At 32.5% G+C, this 23,047-nt stretch overlaps 1 protein-coding gene across 1 annotated transcript; it reads right to left on the reverse strand.

Annotated features, from left to right (window-relative positions):
* Positions 1 to 12,611: 12,611 nt before the first annotated feature.
* On the reverse strand, positions 12,612 to 22,989 carry LOC132550298 (S-phase kinase-associated protein 2-like). Its single transcript, XM_060214342.1, has 11 exons — positions 22,919 to 22,989; positions 20,301 to 20,499; positions 19,361 to 19,511; positions 18,809 to 18,917; positions 18,264 to 18,378; positions 17,703 to 17,752; positions 16,612 to 16,746; positions 16,027 to 16,125; positions 15,588 to 15,715; positions 13,453 to 13,615; positions 12,612 to 12,807 (listed from the first exon to the last, which is right to left on the reverse strand). The coding sequence occupies exons 1-11, from the start codon at positions 22,987 to 22,989 to the stop codon at positions 12,612 to 12,614; spliced, it is 1,416 nt and encodes a 471-aa protein (XP_060070325.1).
* Between the last annotated feature and the right edge of the window lie 58 nt (positions 22,990 to 23,047).

A 23,047-nucleotide genomic window follows, 5' to 3' on the forward strand; every position in this document is an offset into this window, starting at 1 on the left:
TGTCATAATTGAATTTCAAAACACCAATTTGTGGATTAGAATTGCTTTGATATATATTGTCTACATGTATACGACTTGAATATTCAAACATGAAAACAGACTAAATTTTATGTAATTTATTGGAAATATTTAAGTGTGATATTTGGTAACATAATTGAAGTGTAAAACGTTAAAACTGCATATCCACTCCATACATATCAAAAGAAATACCAAATTCATGAAACTCTAGACACAGTGTTTCATTATTTAAGTGGGAGAATCCGTTATGAAATGTTCTAGTATAACTGAGATCGATGCCTAGATTTAAGAGAAATCAAAGCACGGTCGGTTCATGATTCAATTCCGCTTGATTCGCTTCCAAAACACCTTTTTTTATTAACTTTTAAGTAGCTTCCTAATAACTGTTTTTTTTTCTGTGATATTCTTTATTAAGACGGCTATTCTTTTAGCTAGGCCCAGTAGAGAGCTATCTTTATTTTGTTATTTTAGATGTTGTTGACAAAAAGGGGAAAAACTATCAGAGCAAATCTACATCGCGCATTAAGAAGTGACGTCAGTTACACTGTGAATCAACAGTGACGTCAGAATGACAGGTGAAAACGTTAACATGACCATTTTAATATCCGCGCGGTTATTCCCCTTGTCAACAATAATTGACTTGTAAATAATAGTAAACAAAGGACAGGCGATGTTGTAAACAAAACATATGCTTATTTAAAAAAACAACAAATATATTTAAACGAATTATAAGATGAATGCAAAATTCAATCGAGGTGAATATTTACTGCAAAATATGCCATTTCTATGCATAGAAGTTAAATCTTTGGCACTGTAAGTTATCAGAAAAAAATGGGTATCAAAAGCGAATAAAATAAAACAGAGAACAAACAAAAACATGTCGTAATTACACCAGGATTTAACGGAGATTGATCAGTGTGTGAAGTAAACGGAAAAGATGTTCCGCCAATGTAAGCATTACCGGAAAATATTTCAGCATACATCACACAATACGTGACGTCATTATGGCACTATCAAGGTTTCATGTATATTGAAAACAAAAACCGACTACTACATTTATTGGTCAACAAGACTCTTGATATACATCCATTTCTATCTCTATTGGTCCAAAATGTTTCAAATGAGTGAAACCGCAAACTATATCTCCCGATCGCTAATTGCTCTCGTCTTTCTACTTCAGTATTTCTGCACAACATCTCGAGCTCTGTTGGGTTCGCTCAATCTTCATCAAGGGCTGCATCAAAGAAAGAGCTTCTTGGGGTTGCCTTTCATGTCTGAAGGTCCAAGGTCAAAGTCTCTTTCGATATTAAATCGATTTCCACAGTTTCTTTTAAGTTTCGTCGGCCTTTCTTGAGGAAAGTTGTTATTTGGATTGATCTTCAATTCCGGAGGTCAAAGGACGAGGTCACTTATACCATAGACAGAACATTTATTTCAGCCAAGAATTTTTTCGTCAACATCATACCGTAAGTTCCAGTTCTTTTTTCTGGCCAAGGTCATCGTCACATGTAATGGATTCCGGCATTCTCAAGTTTTACTAAGTCCATTTATTTCAGACGTCATCCGATCTTACTCAGAGAAAGTGTTTTGTCTACCATACTTCCCATACGTCATACATGGATTTCTTTAAGAATAATTTGTTTTAAGTAGAAAATTAATTTCCGTACATTATATCAGAAGTCCGAAGGTCAGAAGTCAGAAATCGATACTACAATTATGATTCTGAAATCGACTTCCAACGATTTCTCCATTTTGTATTTTGGTTTTATTTCAGATTTCATTCATTACAACCTCGCAGATTTTAGATCGTTATGATTTTCAGGTTCATAGATAAAAATTTCCGGTCGCTCTTACAATAAATAGAAAATTGGTTCCACGGGAAATCCTGACTTCTTTAATGTTCAAACATGAAAACAAAGCTAATTCTATGTATTTAATAAGAAATATTGAAGTCATTCGATCCTTGGTCATTGAAGTGCAAAACGCTAAAACTTCATATCCACTCAATATATATGAAAAGAAATACCAAAGTTTTCAAATTCTAGATAAAAAAGTGAACCTGAAAACTTGCACTGACGAAACAACAGCTATTTAATAATGTGTACATGTATTATGATATGTATAACATCATTAGCTTGTCTATCGATCACTTATTAAAGCTGTGGTAACTCTTTTTTTTTTTAGAAAGAAAACCAAGTTTAAAGCATGCTTATTAAAATTACTTTCATATTTTAACATTTTCTTACAGATCTGTTCATCACAATACAGAACGAAAAACATCAAACCAGGTTAGCGCACTCTGAGAGTCCGTCATGGAAGAGATGTATTCTGACATAGTCCGTCAGTATTAGTGGAGGCACTGTCTCTACTGTCTTTTGTCACAGCGATGTAATCTCAGATGTATACCAGAAGAGATGTATTCTGACATATTCCGTCAGTATTAGTGGAGGCACTGTCTCTACTGTCTTTTGTCACAGCGATGTAATCTCAGATGTATACCAGAAGAAATGTATTCTGACTTAGTCCGTCAGTATTAGTGGAGGCACTGTCTCTACTGTCTTTTGTCGCATAGATGTAATCACAGATGTTTACCAGAAGAGATGTAGTATAAAACTACAGGGCCGTGAACATTAACAGCTATCTAACTCTTCAAGTCCTGTCAGTGTTATGATAGCATTATTGGAAGTGGGAAAATTATTAAATTATTGAACACATTGCTAAATTTTAGCGAGTAGGTAACTAAAACATCACGATTCAACATTCTCACAAAATTTCAGCTGTTTGAGCTGAACCCATCGGTGAAGCTTGAACAGAAGCTTAAAATACAAGTGTACGTGTTGATCAGGAAAACCATAATTGCGAAATCTTGTTACAATTTGGCCAGGGCGGCGACCAACTTAAATAATTGACAAGGCCGAAAATAGCAAAACTTTATCGACTTCCTCTCATTAACATTCCCATAAATTATCAAGTCGATCGCACCAATCAAAGTGAAGATTTTTTTCAAAGTTGTTTTCAAGATGACGGTTATGACGGCCTACAGAGTTGCGGGACTGCAAGAATAATAATACTTGGTCTGGACCGTCTCAGTTTATTTCAAGAAAATTTGTTTTAAATCCCAAAGTTAAAGCATGAAGGGAGTTTAAAATATGTGTTGTCCATTGTAACAAGGATTGCGCAATCATGGTACAAAATGGTTGCCCAGACGGTCATATCGCAGTTTTGACGACGCAGAAATTTTGCTTCCTTTCGTTGATGATACACACCACTTTTCAGTTCGATAGCACCAGTGGAAGTAGAGAAGTTGTGTTAAATGTGTATTTCAAGATGGAAGTCATCTTGGATATCGGACCAACCCGAAAAATTACAACACTTGGTCATCACTATCTTAAAAATAAAATCAATCAAGTTTGAACTAAGTCTCAACAATGGTCCTTGAGAAGTTGAAAATGTGTGGACGGCGAACGACGATGAACGAAACATGATAGCTAAAGGTCGTCATGAATCAGATGACCTAAACAAGAGGCCAAGAGGGCATGTATTACTCACATAGAGCAAGAATGCAGAAATTATTATCACGTGATTTGTAATTATTGCTCAAAGTGCCAATGTACATTAGAAAGAGTAAATCATGCCGGTGTTCATATGTAACAAAATGATCGCTCTTCATTACCGGTTTCGATTTACAGAAAACTATGACCAGTGAACTTTCAACTTCATCAGATGTCTTACTTTCTACCAATCTGAAGCATTCAATGTGTTTTTATGGTAACGATTTTGGAAACCCTAATAAGTCAAATTATAAGCTATTTTAAGTTTTAACAAAATCAATGAAAAGGCTAAGAATTATGGTACTTTATATGAAATCTTGTGTATAATGATCTGGTTACCACGGCAACCAAATTTCTGCACATGCACATTTCCACATCTTCACATAGTCCATAACAGTTCTGTGAATTTAACATTGCAATCGGTTTACAACATCAGGAGAAGTCTGGAAAAGATACATCTAATCGTTGGTTTACGTGGTTACCATAGCAACCAACCTCAAAATACTTATATATCAATTTCCTGCACAATATCTCAGTTTTGACCAATCAAAAGCCTCCATCATGTTTCCATACTATCGGTTCTGGAAACACTTGATGTGTTCATTTCCAAATTTCGGCTAAAAAGCTACATGCTCATTTCCACATCTACACTTATGCACTAACATCCCTGTGAAATCGGTCTGCATCACTAAGTCTGGAAAAGATCAGTATCATCATGGGTCTTATTTGGTTACCATAGCAACCAAATTGACATCGGATGTTTTTTTTTTAAATGGAAACATTGTAGTTGGTGTCACCCAAACAAACCCTTATACATTCATGTATATCAATTAACAGCACAATTGGACAATGTCTCAATTTTGACCAAACTGAAACCCCATCATATTTCCATATTAACGGTTCTGGAAACATCTGATGTGTCATATCACAAGCATTGATAAGTTAAACTACTTGACCAAGTTTCAACAAAATTGACCTGGTTACCATGACAAATGACCTGGTTACTATGGCAACTCAAGTTTCTGCTAAAAAAAATCTGCACGCACACTTATACATGGTGGTTAACTTTTTTGTGTAGTTTCGTTAAATTTTTTGGAGGAGACATGCTGTTTCCAGTATACCCCTTCCCATCCTAACTTTATTGCAGGGGTTATGATTATCAGAACCAGGAGGCTTGTGGAACTTGAGATAGTATATACATATTTTGACGTATTTGCCACCTGTGTCCAAGTAAACACATCTGAGGAAACGTCATAGCACTCCATCCCAGGTACCCATGTCATATATCATAACCCTTGTTGTTATGGAACTTGAGAAACGCTTCAACATACTTAACCTGTGACTTCAAATACAGGTCAAGGGCATTTATATGGAGAAACCTTATAGCACTCTGCCAAAGGTAATGCTGGATTGATATCTGGCCTCTGAGTGTTATGAGCCTTGGGAAGATTCTTCAATGTTTGGATATGAAAACTTTACAGCACTTCATCCTGAGTACACTGGGTCAAACTGAAGAGGCTTTTTACCATATTTGGCCCTGTAACATTGAAAACAGGACGTCAAACACATGAGAAAAGAAAATTCAAAGTATTCCATCCCTGGTACCTCCTGGCCAAACATCAGTTTATATGTACATAGTTGCTTGTAGTTTTCTAGAAGATAAAAGTTGGCAGACAGACCATGGATCATTCATCATTTCATAAACTCACAGGTACTTAGTGCAATGTTTGCTGAAAATCTTAATTTCCTGAGAAGCTGAATCCGACCACAAATAAAAAATAGGTAGATAGACATCATTTAAAAAGGTCATTATTCCACACTTCATACACAATGAAAGATAAATGAAGGTATAGCATCTTTTTTAAAATCTGTTTATTTGTCTATTCAATCATGAGCCACTCATTATGATGGCAACACAATACAAGACTTCCAACAAAGCATGCATACATGTTATATACTGTATGTTTCAAAACAACCTTTCTCTATAACCATTTAATCAACTAACTTATTATCATTGCATTTTTAAAAAGAATACATTAGGAAAAAACATTTTGAGCAAAATCGTAGAGTTGTACTAAATAATCCCTTCTTTTTAGATTTATCTTTTATCTTATTTCTGAGTAATATAACTTTCATAGAAAAAAAATGTATTCGAAAATACTTCTGGCAATTTGAGTTAAACATCTACTTTACCCCAGGACTTCAGAATGAAATGACTTCTATCCATGATTCAGTTTACTGGCTATTACCTCTAAGCAAATTATCAATTAATTCATTGGGAAGTATCCAAAAATTAAACCTGGAGTCTTGGGGTTGATAGATGTTTTACTAAAATAGCAGTTGAATGTCCAGGCAATATCTAATTGTTCTTATTGAAACTAATTAAAATTACACTGAAAAATCAGAAAATATCTATGTATCAACTCAGAAACACAATGAGGGAAGAACAATACTTTCTGAATCTCCAGAACATGTTTTACAAAGTAAGAAAATATTTGCATGTATCATTTGTTCAAATTATCAAAAACTGGTGAAACACAACTCCACTGTCCATTTCACTACATTATTACACAGTTAAATTATCAATTTGTAAACTACTGTACTTCATAAACGATAAGAACACAGGTATACAACACACTACAAATCAAGGTTAACAGGGTTGCTGTAATACATTATTTCAGCCAGCACAGGCATATCACACACTACCAGACATTCAGTAATTATTTATATCTTGGTTCCAATACAAAACTTTAATGTGAACACAGGTATACCACATACTACCAGACATTCAATCAAGGTTAATATTGTCGCTTCATTACAATACATTTGATGAGAGTTCAGGTATATCACACACTACCAGATATTCAAACACGATTAATACCGTCGCTTCAATACACCATTATAACAGTGAACACAGGTATACCACACACTACCAGACAGTCAATCAAGGTTAATACCTGCTGGGTACTGTCACTTAAATACAAAATAATTACTATGAACACAGATACACCACACAATACCAGACAGTCAATCAAGGTTAATATTGTTGCTTCAATATGATATATTTAATGTGAGTACAGATATACCACACACTACCAGACAGTCAATCAAGGTTAATATTGTTGCTTCAATACAATACATTTAATGCTAGTACAGGTATACCACACACTACCAGACAGTCAATCAAGGTTAATATTGTTGCTTCAATACAATACATTTAATGTGAGTACAGGTATACCACACACTACCAGACAGTCAATCAAGGTTAATATTGTTGCTTCAATACAATACATTTAATGTGAGTACAGGTATACCACACACTACCAATCAAAGTTGGTATATATTAACAAATTATAGGCATGAAAATCCAATATGTTCAGCAAGATAACGACTCAATAAAACACGAACAGGAACATGAAATTAACCTAAAAAGATTAAAATTATTATTGAACATATTGATGAACACTGAATTAAAAGGAACATGCTATGTAACAATTTCATTTCTAGTGCTATTCAGCAAAGAACAAAATTCCAAATACATCACTTCTGTTCATGGTGTCTAGCATATAACCTCTAAGCAAACCTAACATTTAACTGAATTCCAAATATGGTTATAAAAATGAAGGATGTGAGGTATAGTGGATGTTTTACTGGAATAGCTTATTGATACTGAGTACTTTCCCACAAGAAACAATCATCAAACTCACATAACACACAATGAGCTTACATGTACAATCTGGAGACAAGAAATTCTGCTACCACTGTATTAAATATGTCTCTCAGGTAATGGTCGAACTGTGGAATTATACGATATCAAATATTAACTTTCTCCGTGTTTTCAAGTCAGTTTTAAGATGACTGCGTGCAGTAAATCTCTCTCCGTCACAAAGTTTGTCTATAATAGGAATCTCTATCAAAATAAAAAAGAATTCTTATTATCAACTACCACATCAAGACAAGAGGTCTGTTCACAAAATAAAAAACAAAAAACAAAAAAAAAAAAGTCAACCTCTAGGATTATCAATTGCAAAAGATTTCAAAATTGTGCCAAAAATACCATTAACATGATTGAAACTTTTACAACTACCTGTCAATTTTCAATCTAATTTAACCTTGTAATCACAAAAAACTATTACAAAATACAAAAACAATTAATCTAGCTTAGAGGTTAGAAAGATTTCTATATGTTTAACAAGCCTCCGTGCCTTGTGCTGACTGGAATGAGGCCTAGCTATTCATCTAAATACTTAATTATGGTCCAACAACAATTATACATTAGAACATAAGTCTACAGGATGTATAAACTATGTACAATTCACAAACAATAACTTTTTAAAAACAGAACAGTGTCTAACATTAATTAACATGTCCAGGTAAACAGGGAGATGTAATCATGAGGAATATAACATTATTCTGCATGTTTCTTAGTATGCATTGATGCTATTAAAATACATCACTGTGCGTCATAATGGTAAAAAACACTTTATCAATAATGTATTTTGTGACAGCTGATAATGTTTGTCAAATTATATCCCTAAATAGATTTACAGACATATCATTAACTGCCAATAAACCAGGAAAAGTTATCACTCAATTTTGAAAAATAACGGTAATCATGAAAAAGTTGCAAGGTTTTGAGGTATATCAGACACTTAGTTGAGGTAAACAAGAAATACTCTGGTATACAAAATCTATATAAACCACAACTGTTCAACCTGTTAAAATCAGTAGTACCAACACCAATTCAATTATATATTAATATACAGACACATTCATTCAAATAAAAATGAAATATTCATGTGATTTAAAACTATGTAATACCAAGGGAAAGTCTAGATCTTGAAGGAAAAAAAAAAAAAGCTGAAAAGTCTCCAAATTTACATTTTTTCTAAATTAAAAGGGCGTTTTTTGTAGCTGAAGTGCTCACACTTGTTTGCAACATTCTCAATTCTGTAACTGTTTAAAAAATTGTACAAAATAAAATAGTAAAAAATGTTTTTTTATGAAACACTAAGCTTCCACTTGCAAAACATTTTAAAGTGATAAAATAAAACTACTGGTTAAGGCATGTGCTAATCACATGCACAATTTGTGACACACTAATGTCTCCATTGTGGTAATGATTTGACGGTTTTATTTCGACAGATATGGCAAATATTAAAATTTTTCGAATGTAGGTCAGTCACTCTCCATGTCTCATGGTATAAAATTTTGGTACCACTGTAAAGGTCTTGTCACAAGGAATACAAGCCAAATAGGAAAGCCCTACCTATTATGGTGCAATAGTAATGCTATTAAGTTAGAATCGTTTGTGGATGAGTGTTGTTATCATGTGACAGGACCTGAGACTAAGTATACCATATTAAAAAATAAACATCTGCTAAAAACAGTTTGAATTAAACAAAAATTCTTAAGAGCTGCCTCCATTTTTACTTTCTATCATTTTACATGAAAACTTCAATTAGCATTTACCGAGAAGAATGGAGTGTACAAAAAGGAAAAAAAAATGTGCTAGGATCAGGAAGAATTTAAAGCCAAGTTATTTTCCATTCAAAGAGTGATTTCTTAAGATATTGTGAATCAATCTTAATTTGATAGCAAAAGTTGTAGAAATTTCCTGTTTTAAAGTAACATATATAACTAAAGATGTTGATAAAAATAAATTTAAAGAACTTGTCTACATCAAGAAAACTTGATTTCATGGTAAATGTTAAATGTAAGTTTCAATCAATCTGAGTTTCAGTTTGCTTTCTGGTAACAGATTCAAAACTTAGGTGACAAAAACATTTAAAAATTCTAAACAAAAATTCTACAGTGTAAAAAAGCATTGTTCACTTTAAAATTAATCTAGATAGATCCCTTAAGTAAGCTATGGAATTAAAAAAAAAAAGTGACAATCATCCTGTGTTATTATATAGAAGTACTTTAAATGTGTCAAATACAGTAAGGATCAAGATATGCATGCAGGAATATACACGTCAAATAAAAATAATTAATAAACCATCAAGTGAAGTTTTCTGACATAAAATACCTGAATATAGAATGTTAAAAGCCTTTCTAAAATAAGTTCAGAAGATAACATTGGATGACATGGATGAAGATGTCATGTTTGTGGTAAGACCTATATATAAGACCTATGTCACAGGTGTTGCCTGACTTTAACTGGCAATGTGACATTTTCATATTCAATCAGAGACCTATGATATATACTTATACTTAAAATCAAAATGTCTGTTGCTGGCATATGTTCTAAAAATAACATTGTTTTTATTACAAAATTTGTATTGAATCATAAATTAAAAATTCTCTTCAATATGTATTAGTTCATTTGAGCCTTCTTCTTTTTTCCCTTTCTTTTAAGAACATAAAACAGGATCTTACACAGGTTTCCATTGGGTTATAAAAGGAAAAAACCTTTTATACTGTCACAATCTGGGTGTATGATTCTGTTATCACATAAGTTTGATACCTTTGCAAAGCTTTTGTGAAAATAGCATTTTATGACATTGATACAAAATCTCAACTGGTCAATTTCACACTGTAGATCATTTTCTTTAGTGATGTCGCAATGTACATTACACTCAGAAGTTATGTCACACCTGAAACAAGGGGACCCTTCTGCCAGTCAGCTCTGCTAGGTATGATTACACATATGGTCCTTTATATGGTGGGTGTCATACTTTGATTAAAGGGTAGTTATGGGGAAAGGGCTTTTTCACACAATCCAAAGTGTAAATAAAAACATTTATCAATATCAAATCTGTTGCTTGAAAGTGTCAAGATTAGACCTGAAAAAAAGGTGCTTGATAATTTTGCAGGTGTGAAAAAAATACATTTCCGGGTCTCAACAATTAGAACAAAAACAACCCCATAGATCTGACCTGAATAATGAAAAAAAAAAAAAAAAAAAGCTGTAACATGAATTGGAAAAAAAAAACAAAAAAAAAAAATAAAAAAGGTTGACAGATAAATAACAAAACCTTGCTGAATTTCAAAAGCAAGATAAGAGTGTTTGAAAAAAAAAGGTACAATTTTTAAAATATCAAGTTAAAATATACTACAATATATGTACTACACAGGTATGGAATCATCAGGTGAAAATTACTTTTAAAGTAAATCAAACAGACTTATCTCCCTTCCTAGTTCAGTTAAACACAGTACAGCAAGGATGCACAATAAAATGATACAATTAAGTACCAAAACTTCTTAAAATTGTACAGCAACTCCATTTAGCATGGGTGGTTTGATAGAAATTAAAATCAAACTTTCATTGCATTGATATCAAAAACATTATCTGAAGATAAAAATCAGACAAAAATTGATTTAAGTTCCACCAAAATCATAATAACTTTCTTGTAAAAAAGATTTGTGACTTCTTTCTAAAGATATTTGAAAAGCACTATAATTTACACTAAAGCAATCAATATCATTTTTTGTGTGCACATAATCACTATCAGAAAGGCAACAAATTTTGTTGTCTCTAACTTGTGATATATCCATGTTGAGCATTGCCATTTCATTATTTTAATCTGAATTCTCCCATGACGTTGTGTCAAAATAGTAAAAACATATCAATAAAAACACATTTTTTTTTTTTTTTTTTTTTTTTTCAAAATTGTTAATTGAAATAGAAATCTTCCTAGTCCTAATGAAAAAAAGTTGTTTTTATATTATTTTTAATGATTTAGAGAAAAATTTTAAAGGTTTATATACATATAGGCCAGAAAGTATCAGAGACAAACAATTGGTGTGTTGAAGTTATTTTTTCAATTACATACATATTAGGGATGTCAATTTGATAGAAATTGCTTGTATTCAAATGTTTGTCTGATTTAATATTCAAATATTTGTTTTCATGTTCATTCCATGTGGTACAGAATTTTCTTATGGGTGGCCATTACATTACCATTTCCCCCAAATATATGAACCAAAATGGAATCTAAAATTACTTTTTATATGAACTAGCATGTAACTTGTTTAAAAGAAAAGATTAGTTGTAGCAAATTAGATCAATATGAGGCCTATTTATCTTGCTGATAGATTCTGTTGTAAAGATGTGAAAGAACATGAAAATGTGTGACAGGAAATGGTAAGATGTGAAGACACAAATATGTTTTCTCATATTTCAAATCCCAAACAATAGCATTGTTATCAAACTCATTAATGACATTCAATAGAATAACTGTTGTAACATAAAATTTACAAAAATAAATTCAAGAACGAAGTCACATTAGGTACAATGGTGTCCTGTGTGATAAATCCAAAACAACTGAATGTAAACAATAACTAATATTTAAAAGATTGATCATTTAACAATTCTTTTGGTTAAAATTAGCAAAGAATTCCTTTTGTAAAATGTCAAAATGCAGTCATGACTATTCACAAAGTACGTCATTATTGATTTAGCAAAAAAAATGTCTGCACAAAAATGTCATTTGATGTTCACATTTCCTGTACTTTACAATTACTTTATGTAAATGTTTCACAGAAGTCATAATCTAATGCTACTGAAAATGACCAACAGTGCTGCCAGACCATGGATCACACCAATAATACAGGTATGGATTTGATCTTTGTTGTTTTGTGCAAACAAAGTGTGAAATTTACTTGGATAGAGGAAACCTCAGGCCCTCCAGGATAGGTTAATTAGTGTCATGATGAAGTGTACAGGCGTGAAACTTTGAATGTTAATTATATTTTGATGTTTTAACTGACAATATTCTATTTAGAATGAAAAATGAAGGAGAACAAATGATCTCAGCAATGTTCTGTTTGTTAATATTTCATAAACTCAAAAACAAATATTCGAAGACATCCCTAATATATCTTTATATATAAAAGTTTTTTTTCAAGATTGGAATTTTCAAGCTGCCTCAGAAACCCTGATAAACTGACATAATCATACAATTCGCCAAATGTAACTCATCACTTAACACAAAATTAGTGTAAAATGTCAGAGTATTTGTTAACATACAACAACAATTAACTGTGCAAAATCCAATAAATACAAAGCAGGTTTAACAGTGAAACATTCTGTAATTCCTATATCACATTGTCCCTAACACGCAGTCCCCATATACTGGTGCGACGTATTCCTGTTGTTGGTCTTGCAATGCTGGAGAATGGGAACTTGTTGATCTCGATGCGGAACATAGCCTCTCTGAGCTGTTGCAGGGCACCTTCCCGCAGCATACCAAATACGTCTACAGCCAGCATGGAATCCAGCTGATTCAATTTTCTGGAATCACAAAGATATCACAAGATAATACCCTGAACTCTGCTCCATAAACTGAATTCACTGTAATAGAGCCTATTGTAAAATAACTACATCAAGAGATAACAGTGTATTATGATTTCCTTTCTAAGTGCTGAAATTTTTTATGAACAAATAAAATCTTGCTCACCAAACAACTTAATACTAAATCCACTTCCACTCGAGTAAAGTAGCATTATGTAGACACAAAATAAGAGGCAACTGGCCAGTTCCAGTTATTTGAGGTCATCTTGGATATAAGTAGGAAAAAGAAATTGAAATTGATGACAATAACATCAATGATGTTAACAAGACAGGAATGTCCCAATCTGACTCAAACCTGAATCTGACATTGTATAGAAGCTGATGTCATGATACTACGGAGATGGGGTAAATTATAACCAAATGTGTAAAGCAGTCCTCAACATGAATATAGAATGGGATATGACAGAGAAATATGGGTAACACTTTATGCCACCCAACCAATGAAATGGCCGGGCATAAAAATATTTTGATTGTCCCGATCCATTGTCTGTATTTAACAGCCAGTGGACAGAGTGCCAATACTACAGCCTAACGTATGAAACAGAAAATATACAAAACATCCAAATTTAGATAATTTAGACTTACGGAATTGTACTAGGCAGTATTCTGTAGCACCGACTTAGGGCCAAGTACTCAAGTCTGTTGAGATGGCTGGCAATATGTTCTATGGATGAGCAGGTGAGGATGGTACAGTCACTGAGGTCAAGCTCTCTCAAGCTGGAGCACGTCTTTACCAGCTGATGAACCTCTGTTATAAGAGGACATAAGTGAGATAACAACATACTCAAATACACATTTTTGTAAATGCAAAATCCCAGACATAAATTTGTTTGTAAAACCGAAACTGTCAGAAAATAATAATCATAAAAGTTTGATCAGAGAGACAAAATATGCAGTATTTGGTATTAAATACAAAAGAGGTTTCTATGACAAGATTTCACTTTGGCATCTCCAAATCAAGACCAGTGACAGCTTGTCTACCCTATCATTCTAAATGAAACATAGAATAAATTATATCATTATAATAATAAAAAGTAACATTTATATGTGTGATTCAGAATGATGGCAATTTTACCACTAATGTATTGTTTGAAAAAAAACCAAAACAGCCATTTCATTAGCAGTGATGGATGAGCAGCAGTGTACCACCCTCACATCAATAATAAACTTTTCCTACAGTGATAAACATGGCAAAACATAACATTTACAACTACTTACACCAATCATTCATGTTTCATTATTTGTTTTAAACTTAACAATTTTTACATCAGAATATTTCAAAAGAAGAAATGCAGTAAAAAATTTTCCACAACTGATTTTAGGAGCAAATTTCTTGGCACATAGAAACAGAACAGATGATACCAGTTCAACAGGTCATATTCAATGTCATGTATTTGGATTATGTAACAGCAATATAAAAACCTCTCTATTAAGTCAACAGTAAAACTTTTGTGTGTCTTTGTCGTCAATCAATTCTGATAGATAATTTTTCACATCTATGGTATTAGCCCTGTCAAAGTAGGTAAAGATTTAAATGATGGTAGTATGTTGAATGACATGTCCCTTTCAATGCTAATTTAAGTAGTGTTGTTTTTCAAATTAAATGAAGTAATAAACATAATAAAACTGGTAAATGTATGCATTTCTCCCATCTAAAATTGTTTTGTGTTACAAACCTTTCATAGATATATTGTTGAAAAATGGGGGTGGGGGAGGAGGAAAAGCTCACACAGATACAGCCAATACTACATATCTTTTTATTTCAAAATTGGTCAAGTTGACTCTTTAAACTAGCATCAAAATACACTCATATGTACAACTTTAAAGTGTGATGCTGTGGTGTGAATGTGAACTGCACATTTTGAGAGGTTCTGGAGATATCACGTGCACAAGCTTTGTAAACTTAGAGACTCCTGGACAAATACAGAAATAAAATTATCACTACATACCCACCACCTTTATATGATAAAATATGACCTATAATAAGTTAAACAGAAAACAAGAAAAATAGTTATATAACTCTTCTGCTCTGATTTGTTATTACAGTTATGTTTAAACAAAGTGCTAAATAAAAAACAAAATAAAATTCGGATTTGTTTAACCCTTTAAATCTCAAAAACTCTAAAATTCACTCCAATATGGTATTGATACTCCAAAAATATCACTCTTCCCGAGCTTAATGCAAAAGTTCAGATTTCCAGCATCCATAATTTCCAGAGTTGCTGGACTATAAGATTTTAAAAATATTTTGTAAATGATGTATGTGTTGAGGTATGTGTTATGTAGTATAGCTATATATACCATGTATAGTTAAAGTTCAACTTCATAATTTTTTGAGAAATGGACCTAGATGGAATTTTTTATTGTGAAATTTTGACAATACTGCCACCATAGCTGCTGTTATTACTCTTGCGACTTTTCATCGCTTTCATTGCAAGTGAGACAAAAATGATAAAAACGCTGCACTGATGACATGGCGACAAAAAAAAAAATTAAATTAAAAATAACTTGTGATGGGCAGGGAATCCATTAACAATATGAGTAATAACATGATATAGAGGATCTTGATTGTATACAATTTTCATTTAATTATTACCAACATTAACTTCTAGTTCTGTAAATAACTGACAGTATACGTGTTATTATTAATGTTTTCCCAAGGGTTCTCAAGGACTAGATTTTCTATCAGTTTATGCATATATATATATCTAAATGTATACCTTCATCAGTAATATTTTCTCGAAGGCCACTGAGGTTGAGTTTGCGGAGACTAGATGGCAGACATAGAGACAGGTACACCACGCTGTGTCGTTGTAGACCAGACCATGCTAAGTTCAGTGACTCTAGTCTGAAATCATAATGAAGAATTACAGCATTAACTTCATATAAAGTATTCTAACAAAATCAATCCCAGAAATGCAAGCAAGGAATGGATGGGAAGAATAAAAAACATCAACCAGAAGGTCCACTGTAACAATCACAGCTTGAAACAAAACAAATCTTCTATCATGTTTTCATATCAGGATCGTTATTATCATAATGATTAATTTCTGAAATTATCAAATTCTGCTACTTTTCATAAATGTTCATTACATAGCCCCCAAAAGGCTTATTTTCTTGTGAAATCATCTATACTCCTTGATATAATGGTTTTTTCACCTGCGACAGTTTGTTGTGATTGGCATCAAACCAGCAGATGTAATTCCTTGGCACATGGCTAGATTAATGACTTCTAGGTTCTTATTCTCTCCAATATGTCTGCAAAAATAGGAAATCAATACTTTTAACTAAAGACATTTATTGAAGGTGTGAGCTTAAAATCTGCAATAATTTCATGTTTTTCACAAAAATTTACCCAAGTAATCAAAATTCCTAATCTTCTCATGATCTGATTTAACCTGTAGCAAATATGTTTCTGCAGTACCTGCACTGAGATACTCAACTATTTGTAACTATGTTGATGAAAATAATAAGTTGATGGAATGACAAAGTCTATAAAACACACACACACCACTTACAAAACGGACACTGACATGTATTTTCTTTAACATATGAGGGATTGATTTAAAAGATTAAAAAATAACTTTAATTTGCTAAAATTGATTTCCATTAAATGAAATTATGATCAACAAACATTATAAATCATTATTTTTAAAAATCTTTTCCATCACAAACTGAAAAATTCCATCTTAGCCTTAGTGAGAGCTCTGAATCATTTGTATAAGACAAAAGTATACAACTTACTGGCACACTTCATCACTAAGCTGGCAGTGTTCGAGACTGACTTTTCTCAGGTCACGACACACGGAAAATAGCTCCTCTAGGACAGCCACCGGAACTGAAGCCATACTCAGGTCCAGATACTGAACTTTAGACAACCTGTGACAAAGAAAAAATAATATATGTACTTTACTCATGTTAGTGTAGGAATTGCAGCCTCAGTATTAATACAGACAAATTTTTTTTAATGAAAATATTTAATGTGTCATGAAACAGCAAAACAGGAAGATATCCCAATCTGCTCAGAATCTGACAATTATGTATGAAGAGGAATCTTCTGTGATAGAGGTGAAACTAGTTGACACCCACTTACTGGTAACACAGGAGTATGTTATAATAAATATCTTCTTCATACTTAATATTGCCCTGCATATCTTTTGGTATCCATACTCACAGCAAAGCACTTAACACCTAACATTGGCTTCTTCTTTTTAAAGTTTTTGTAGAAGACTTTGGCAAATGTGGTTTTTTTTTCATATTTTAACCAAGAGTTACAAATATAATTTAAAGCAAAAGTTCAGATTTGAAAGTTATTGCAGTATTTTTTATAAACCTACTTTTAAAACACAAATTTCATTATATCCTCCAACTAAATCATACATTGACTGATGTCAGGTTTTGATGTCAGGTTTTCTGATAATAATGGCAATTCCTGTAACAAGAACCTCACCACTGACACTACATCAGATCTTAAAGAATATGTTCTAAGTGAATTTTAACCAGATTTACCAAATAATCTAGATTTTAGCACCAAATTCAAGTCATACATACATGTTACCTCCAATAAATTTCATCTAAGGAAGGGGAGATAACCCAGAATATGGAATGAGTGCTCCCTAGTGCATTACCTATCCTCACTCTCCTTTCGATGGTCATGAAAGTTCAGTAAAATTACTGGCTTTAGCATGATTAATCTGACAGTATTACTATACACTAAGTATCACAAGCTTTATTTGTATTATCAAATGCCTACTTTCACTTTGATGCTGCATCAAATAAAACATACAAATTTCATTTTATGTCATTTCAAGTAAGCCTTGTTGAAATGAACATACCGCGTAGACTTGATTATACTTGTGAAACCAGAAAATATAGGTCCTTCAACCTGAAATTAAAAAAAAATGATTTAATATCTGCCATAAATCCAATAAGATTTAATGAGTGTGATGAAAGTTAATCTGACCATCAAGAATTTATACTAAATATTAGTGAGATTAAAACTCTAGAATTTCAGAGCTATTTGCTAGAGAATACATCTACCAACTCCTTCTATAGCACCTGACAGAATTAAGTCTTTGTACTGAAACTGATGATGCAATCACTCTTTCACTCTTTATTATGATAGCTTTTTTCTGTTGGGAAAGGACCGTGGATGAGTATGTCATCATGCAAATTTTACATGAATGATCCAGATATTATGACAGCTTGGACAAGGTAAGGGTTCTGATAATCTTGTTTTTCATCTGAAATTACTTGTATATCATTGCAATACCCTACATTGTAGCATAAAAACTTGTAAATTAAAGAAAAACTACATTTTGTACACAGTCCAGAGTTTGAAATTAATTAACCTATCAACAGGTGTAAAAATAAACTACTGTCCATTACACCCTTACCTCTGACTTGGTTAGTCGCAGGATTTGCACGCCCCGATTCAGGATGTTGCTTAGTGTTCCTTTAGCTATGGTCTTATTAGCCAAGTCAATTCTTTTCCATAGACAATCATCTGACCTGTAATTTATACATACATTGAGTTAAATATTTATACTATTGTACTAAGTCAACACTCAAAACAAGTGAATAAAGGCAAGCCCACCAACTTTCTCACTTCTCAGGTGATCCCATCTTTCTCTTGTAATCATATTTGTTACCTCATAAGATAATTCTGCACTTTTCTGATTCAATTTGATACATCTTATTGCAAGCTTTAAAACATTTGACTTACCGTTCGTGATATAAACTTCAGTCCTATCTCATTACTGTGCAAATGGCGAATTCTATTTGTGCTACTTAAAGATTTCACATGGTCATTTGTTTTACATGCTTCTCTTTTGATATCAGGTTAATAAACATTGCAATTTTAGTAAAACTACAAGTTAAACTGGTAGAGTAGAGGTTTTATTAATTTCAAAGGATCAAACACATATAGTTTGGCACTTACACAAGACGATTCCATCTATGGCATACTCTGGAGCATTTTGCAAGAGTAAATTTTGGCAACCAACGGAAAACACAAAGAATAATTTCATCTGAAAGCCCACTGAAATAATCTGAAAGGAAGAATAAGGCATGCATTGATGTATGTGACTAAAGAAAAAACTGAGTAATTAGATAAATTAATAACAATAACAGAAACAGGATCAGTAAGAAAAGACAAGACAGGGATAGCAAAATATATACCTTGTGTTGTGGACGACTTTCTCAATTTATATCAGGTTATTCACTATCCATTATACATTATGTAGTATCATAGCTTTAAAGCATATGGGTCTTAATTATCTACCAATTTGAAAGTTTGGTGCCAATTCCTATTTGGAGTATCCTAGCTAAACAATTTTTGCATGTCTTCCTTTATCTTTACATATAAACATAATTAATTAAACTTCATTCAGTATATGACATTTTGTACTAAGAACAACATTATTGAAAACAAATGTGCATAAAAAAAAAGATAAATGGGTAAAAATAAACTTTATGAAATCTGCCCAATTACCTGGTCCTTTGGTATCACATACGCTTATATCACATTTGTTTTTCTGACGACTGTAGTTGACCGGGGATGAAACAAACAGCGAGAGACTGCTTCGTCTTTCTAATCCTATGGATGTATTGAGACACTGACTGGGTTGTAGTATCTTTGGTGCCTGTAACACAAAAATCATTAATTATAACAAACTAAGCAGCATTTCAGGAAATGCCTGATGATTAATATACAAATTCCTCCTGTTTTCAGGATATGTAATTTATCATAGTATAAAGTGGAGCTTACAACTTTATATCATATTGATCACTCAATTTGTGGGACTTGAAAATGTTTTCTTAAAATTGCATTAAGACTTGCATAAGAGTATATTATCCTTTCATTTGTTTGCTTGGTTATGACGAAAGATTGTCTGGTTTCAAAATTAATACATGCATACTTTTTTAATGTTGTGCTGACTTTCAGCGACTGAATATTTATTTATTTCATTTTTTTCTGAAGAAAAACACTGCTAATTATAAAAGAGCATGATATGCATGTTCATCTAAACCATTAAGTTTAATAGTAATTCTTGACCATATCATTCATCTTACAGTTAAGAAAATTTTAAAAGGTGTTGTAGCATTTTCTTACCCTAGGCAGATGTATCTATGATGTGTGAAATTCCCTCATCTCATCCTAGAGTTAAGGCTAGGGATTCACATTAAATAACGATGACATCTTGTCAACAATGTCAAGCACTGAGATAACAAGATAAATATAGGAAGACAAACATGAAAATAGGATTGGAAAATAATCAATATCTTCTCTTGTAGATGAGATATGGAGCCTTACAAGGCCTGTTTGCCAATTTGATATTCCCCTCTATTGAGTTACCCCTATCTCATGCCTAACAGGCATAAAAAATCTTATCATTGTTACATAATTCTTATACTTCTCCCATTAAACCTACCCCGGGGACTTCTTGTGAAGCATTTTTCTTTCCAACTGTGGGAGTAAGTTCTGTTAAACTGTCAGCATCACTGTTGCTACTTTCAGATGACAAAGTTCCTACACCAAGTTCTTTATATAAACGTTCTGTGTCTGTATTGTTGATGGACCACATTATCTTTGTCTTTGGCGGCTGGAGCTGCCCTGATGCCTTCCTCTTTCTATAAAAGACATAAAAAAGGCTTGTAGTAGAACAAGGAATTGGCCATTAAGAATACCATGTAGTGTCTAATGTTACAGAACTGTGATCAAATGAAAAATGTGCTACATGCTTTCATGTGTACAAATTAAAGTAGTTTAACATACATACATTAGCTCTTCAATGCTGGCATTACGCTTGAAAGTGGTGATTTGTGTATAATCAAAGTGTTCTTGTGAAAACGGTTCATGTGAGTAAACAAGGTATACTTATAAAACAACAAGAGTATCAAAAGTATTGCCTATTTAAATAAATTTTCATTGATTCGTAATTTTTTAACAAGAAGTCTGCAAGTCACACTGTCTAAACAACCTGATATGTTTAGAAAACTTCAAACAATGGGGAATCATGAAATTCATGTTTGGATAGATCCACTCAAACCTTTGACGACCATGTTTGGTAGAAATTTATGCATAACAATGCAGTTATCAAAGCTACTTCAGTACAACATAAGAATGTAAGTATAATTTGTTGACTAGGAACTGACAACTAGGTGTGAATCCAGTGTGAAAATCAAACTAAAATAGAAAAAAGTGAAGATATCTATTGAATAACCCTGTTTTAGGACTTTGTAATGATTTAGCAAATACATTTTGGTGCTGTAAATATTTTCAGAATTGTAAATATTAACATTGATTTAATATATCTGTATGTTGCCTTTATTTTTATGATGACTTAAAAGTATCAATTTACCTGTATCTACAGTTCAATAATTCATTCAACCTTAAGTAATTTTTAAAGACGTACAAAGCACATGTAGTACAAGCCATGCTATTTACTGAATAATGAAAAACTCCCTGTTGGCCCCACCATGCCTGTTTGCACATTGATATGCTTTGCTTTTCACAATTACAAACACATACACTATCAATGAATGTTTAAATACAGGGCTCTCATACCCCATTTTAGGACTGGGGCCCAGGGCCCTTAGATTTTGGAAAAATAATGGTATTTTCATTAGAATTGGGAGAACTTGGGGTCTAAATTGGGAAAAAAAGATACTATTTTGCATTGGGAATGGGGCCGAGAGCCCTGAAATACATGTGCACTGGTTCTTTTATTTTTGTTATTGAACATTTGAACTTACATGAGAGAAAAGGACAAGTTTCTAACATATATCTCAACACTACTTAACAAAAAAAAAAACATCATTAGGTAATGGAGCAAAGAGATCTAGAACAGCCACTGTGTTTGTTTATGAGGTCATTGGCTTTAATGAAGCTTACAAAATGGAGAAATATTATAAGATTATAGAAACTTAATCAGCATTCTATGACCTTCCTTACCACTTAACAGTAGGTGTACTGATGGAGAGGTTGTAATGCTGCATGTAATGTTGTGCCCCATTTGTGCATGGACTATCTTTGAAGGTTCAAAATCAGTTTGATATTTTATGTATTTTTAATGATCAGAATGATTTTAAATATATCAATAAAATAAAGTATTAATTGTGCTGTCTGTTACCAATATATCAAACGTCAACAATAGTGGTCACCATATTTTAAGAAAGGGCACAGCTCATATTTTGGTGCAGCTAATATGCAGTCTATATACCAATGTGACTCATAACCCCAAAAAATATTAAAGTTAAAGCACACAAAAAATGGACATGTCTCACTAGAAAAACGTGAGTCCATTTCCCAAATATTTTTAGTAAAAGGAATAAAGTGTTTCATAGATACACCAAACTAAGCTTTTATTGTCTGGACAATATGATTTTAATTTATGATGCTTTGTTGTGAACACACAAAAAGGTAAAATGGTTTAATAAAAACAATAGAATCGAATCCAGTTACTATTGAAATTATTTTCTTTATACATTTTTGACTTGAGGAAATTGAAAATTGAAATTGGAAACAGAAATATTTTCCTGTACATCATATAACCAGCTAGTAGGGATAAATTCACTGATTTATTTGAGGGAACAGATTTCATTCTTGGCGATGAAGGATTAGACTTCATCATGTACATCATACACATAAACAAGGGCAGCATCACATAAAAAACATGTACTATTCACTCACAACATGGGGTGAGGGAAAGCCCAGAAAACAACACATTAACTCAGATTTGTAACTTTTATTAGTAAACATGATATGATTATAGTGATGTAATTGTCTACAGGGATTTCGTAAAATCCATCAAATCTCACTTCTTCGCTATCAATATGATACATTCACATGTTTCTTATATATCAATGAAATTGTTGTATTCTGGTCAGGTTGCACGGTTTCGCCATCAGTCAGTCTGAAGAGACACATCAGGCTTATTGGCTTACCGGCTGGATGAAAAAGAAAAACATTTTAAGAAGGAAATGAGCGAAATTTCCCTACATTTTTGCATTCAAACACTAGATTGACTGATTCCTGAATTATTTATACCTGGAAATTTGTATTCCATTTTCTTTCTGGTCGTTTTCCATAGATTTTTTCTGTGTCTTCGATTTTCCCATCTTCAATTTTAGCGCCAATCATTTCCGGAAGTGGAGCCAAAATGATACGCATCTTTCA

The sequence above is a fragment of the Ylistrum balloti genome, unplaced genomic scaffold, assembly GCF_031769215.1.
Source record: "Ylistrum balloti isolate Yb309-2 unplaced genomic scaffold, AGI_CSIRO_Ybal_v1 Utg370120, whole genome shotgun sequence".
Lineage (NCBI taxonomy): Eukaryota > Metazoa > Mollusca > Bivalvia > Pectinida > Pectinidae > Ylistrum > Ylistrum balloti.

Excerpts from the sequence above, each read along its gene's own strand:
- LOC132550298 (XM_060214342.1), bottom strand. The coding sequence starts at position 22,989 with ATGGGAAAATCGAAGACACAGAAAAAATCTATGGAAAACGACCAGAAA. Across the intron at positions 16,747-17,702 it reads AGTATAATCAAGTCTACGCG|GTTGTCTAAAGTTCAGTATC; the intron begins GTATGTTCATTT and ends TCTTTGTCACAG. Across the intron at positions 13,616-15,587 it reads AGAAAATATTACTGATGAAG|AGGTTCATCAGCTGGTAAAG; the intron begins GTATACATTTAG and ends CTCTTATAACAG.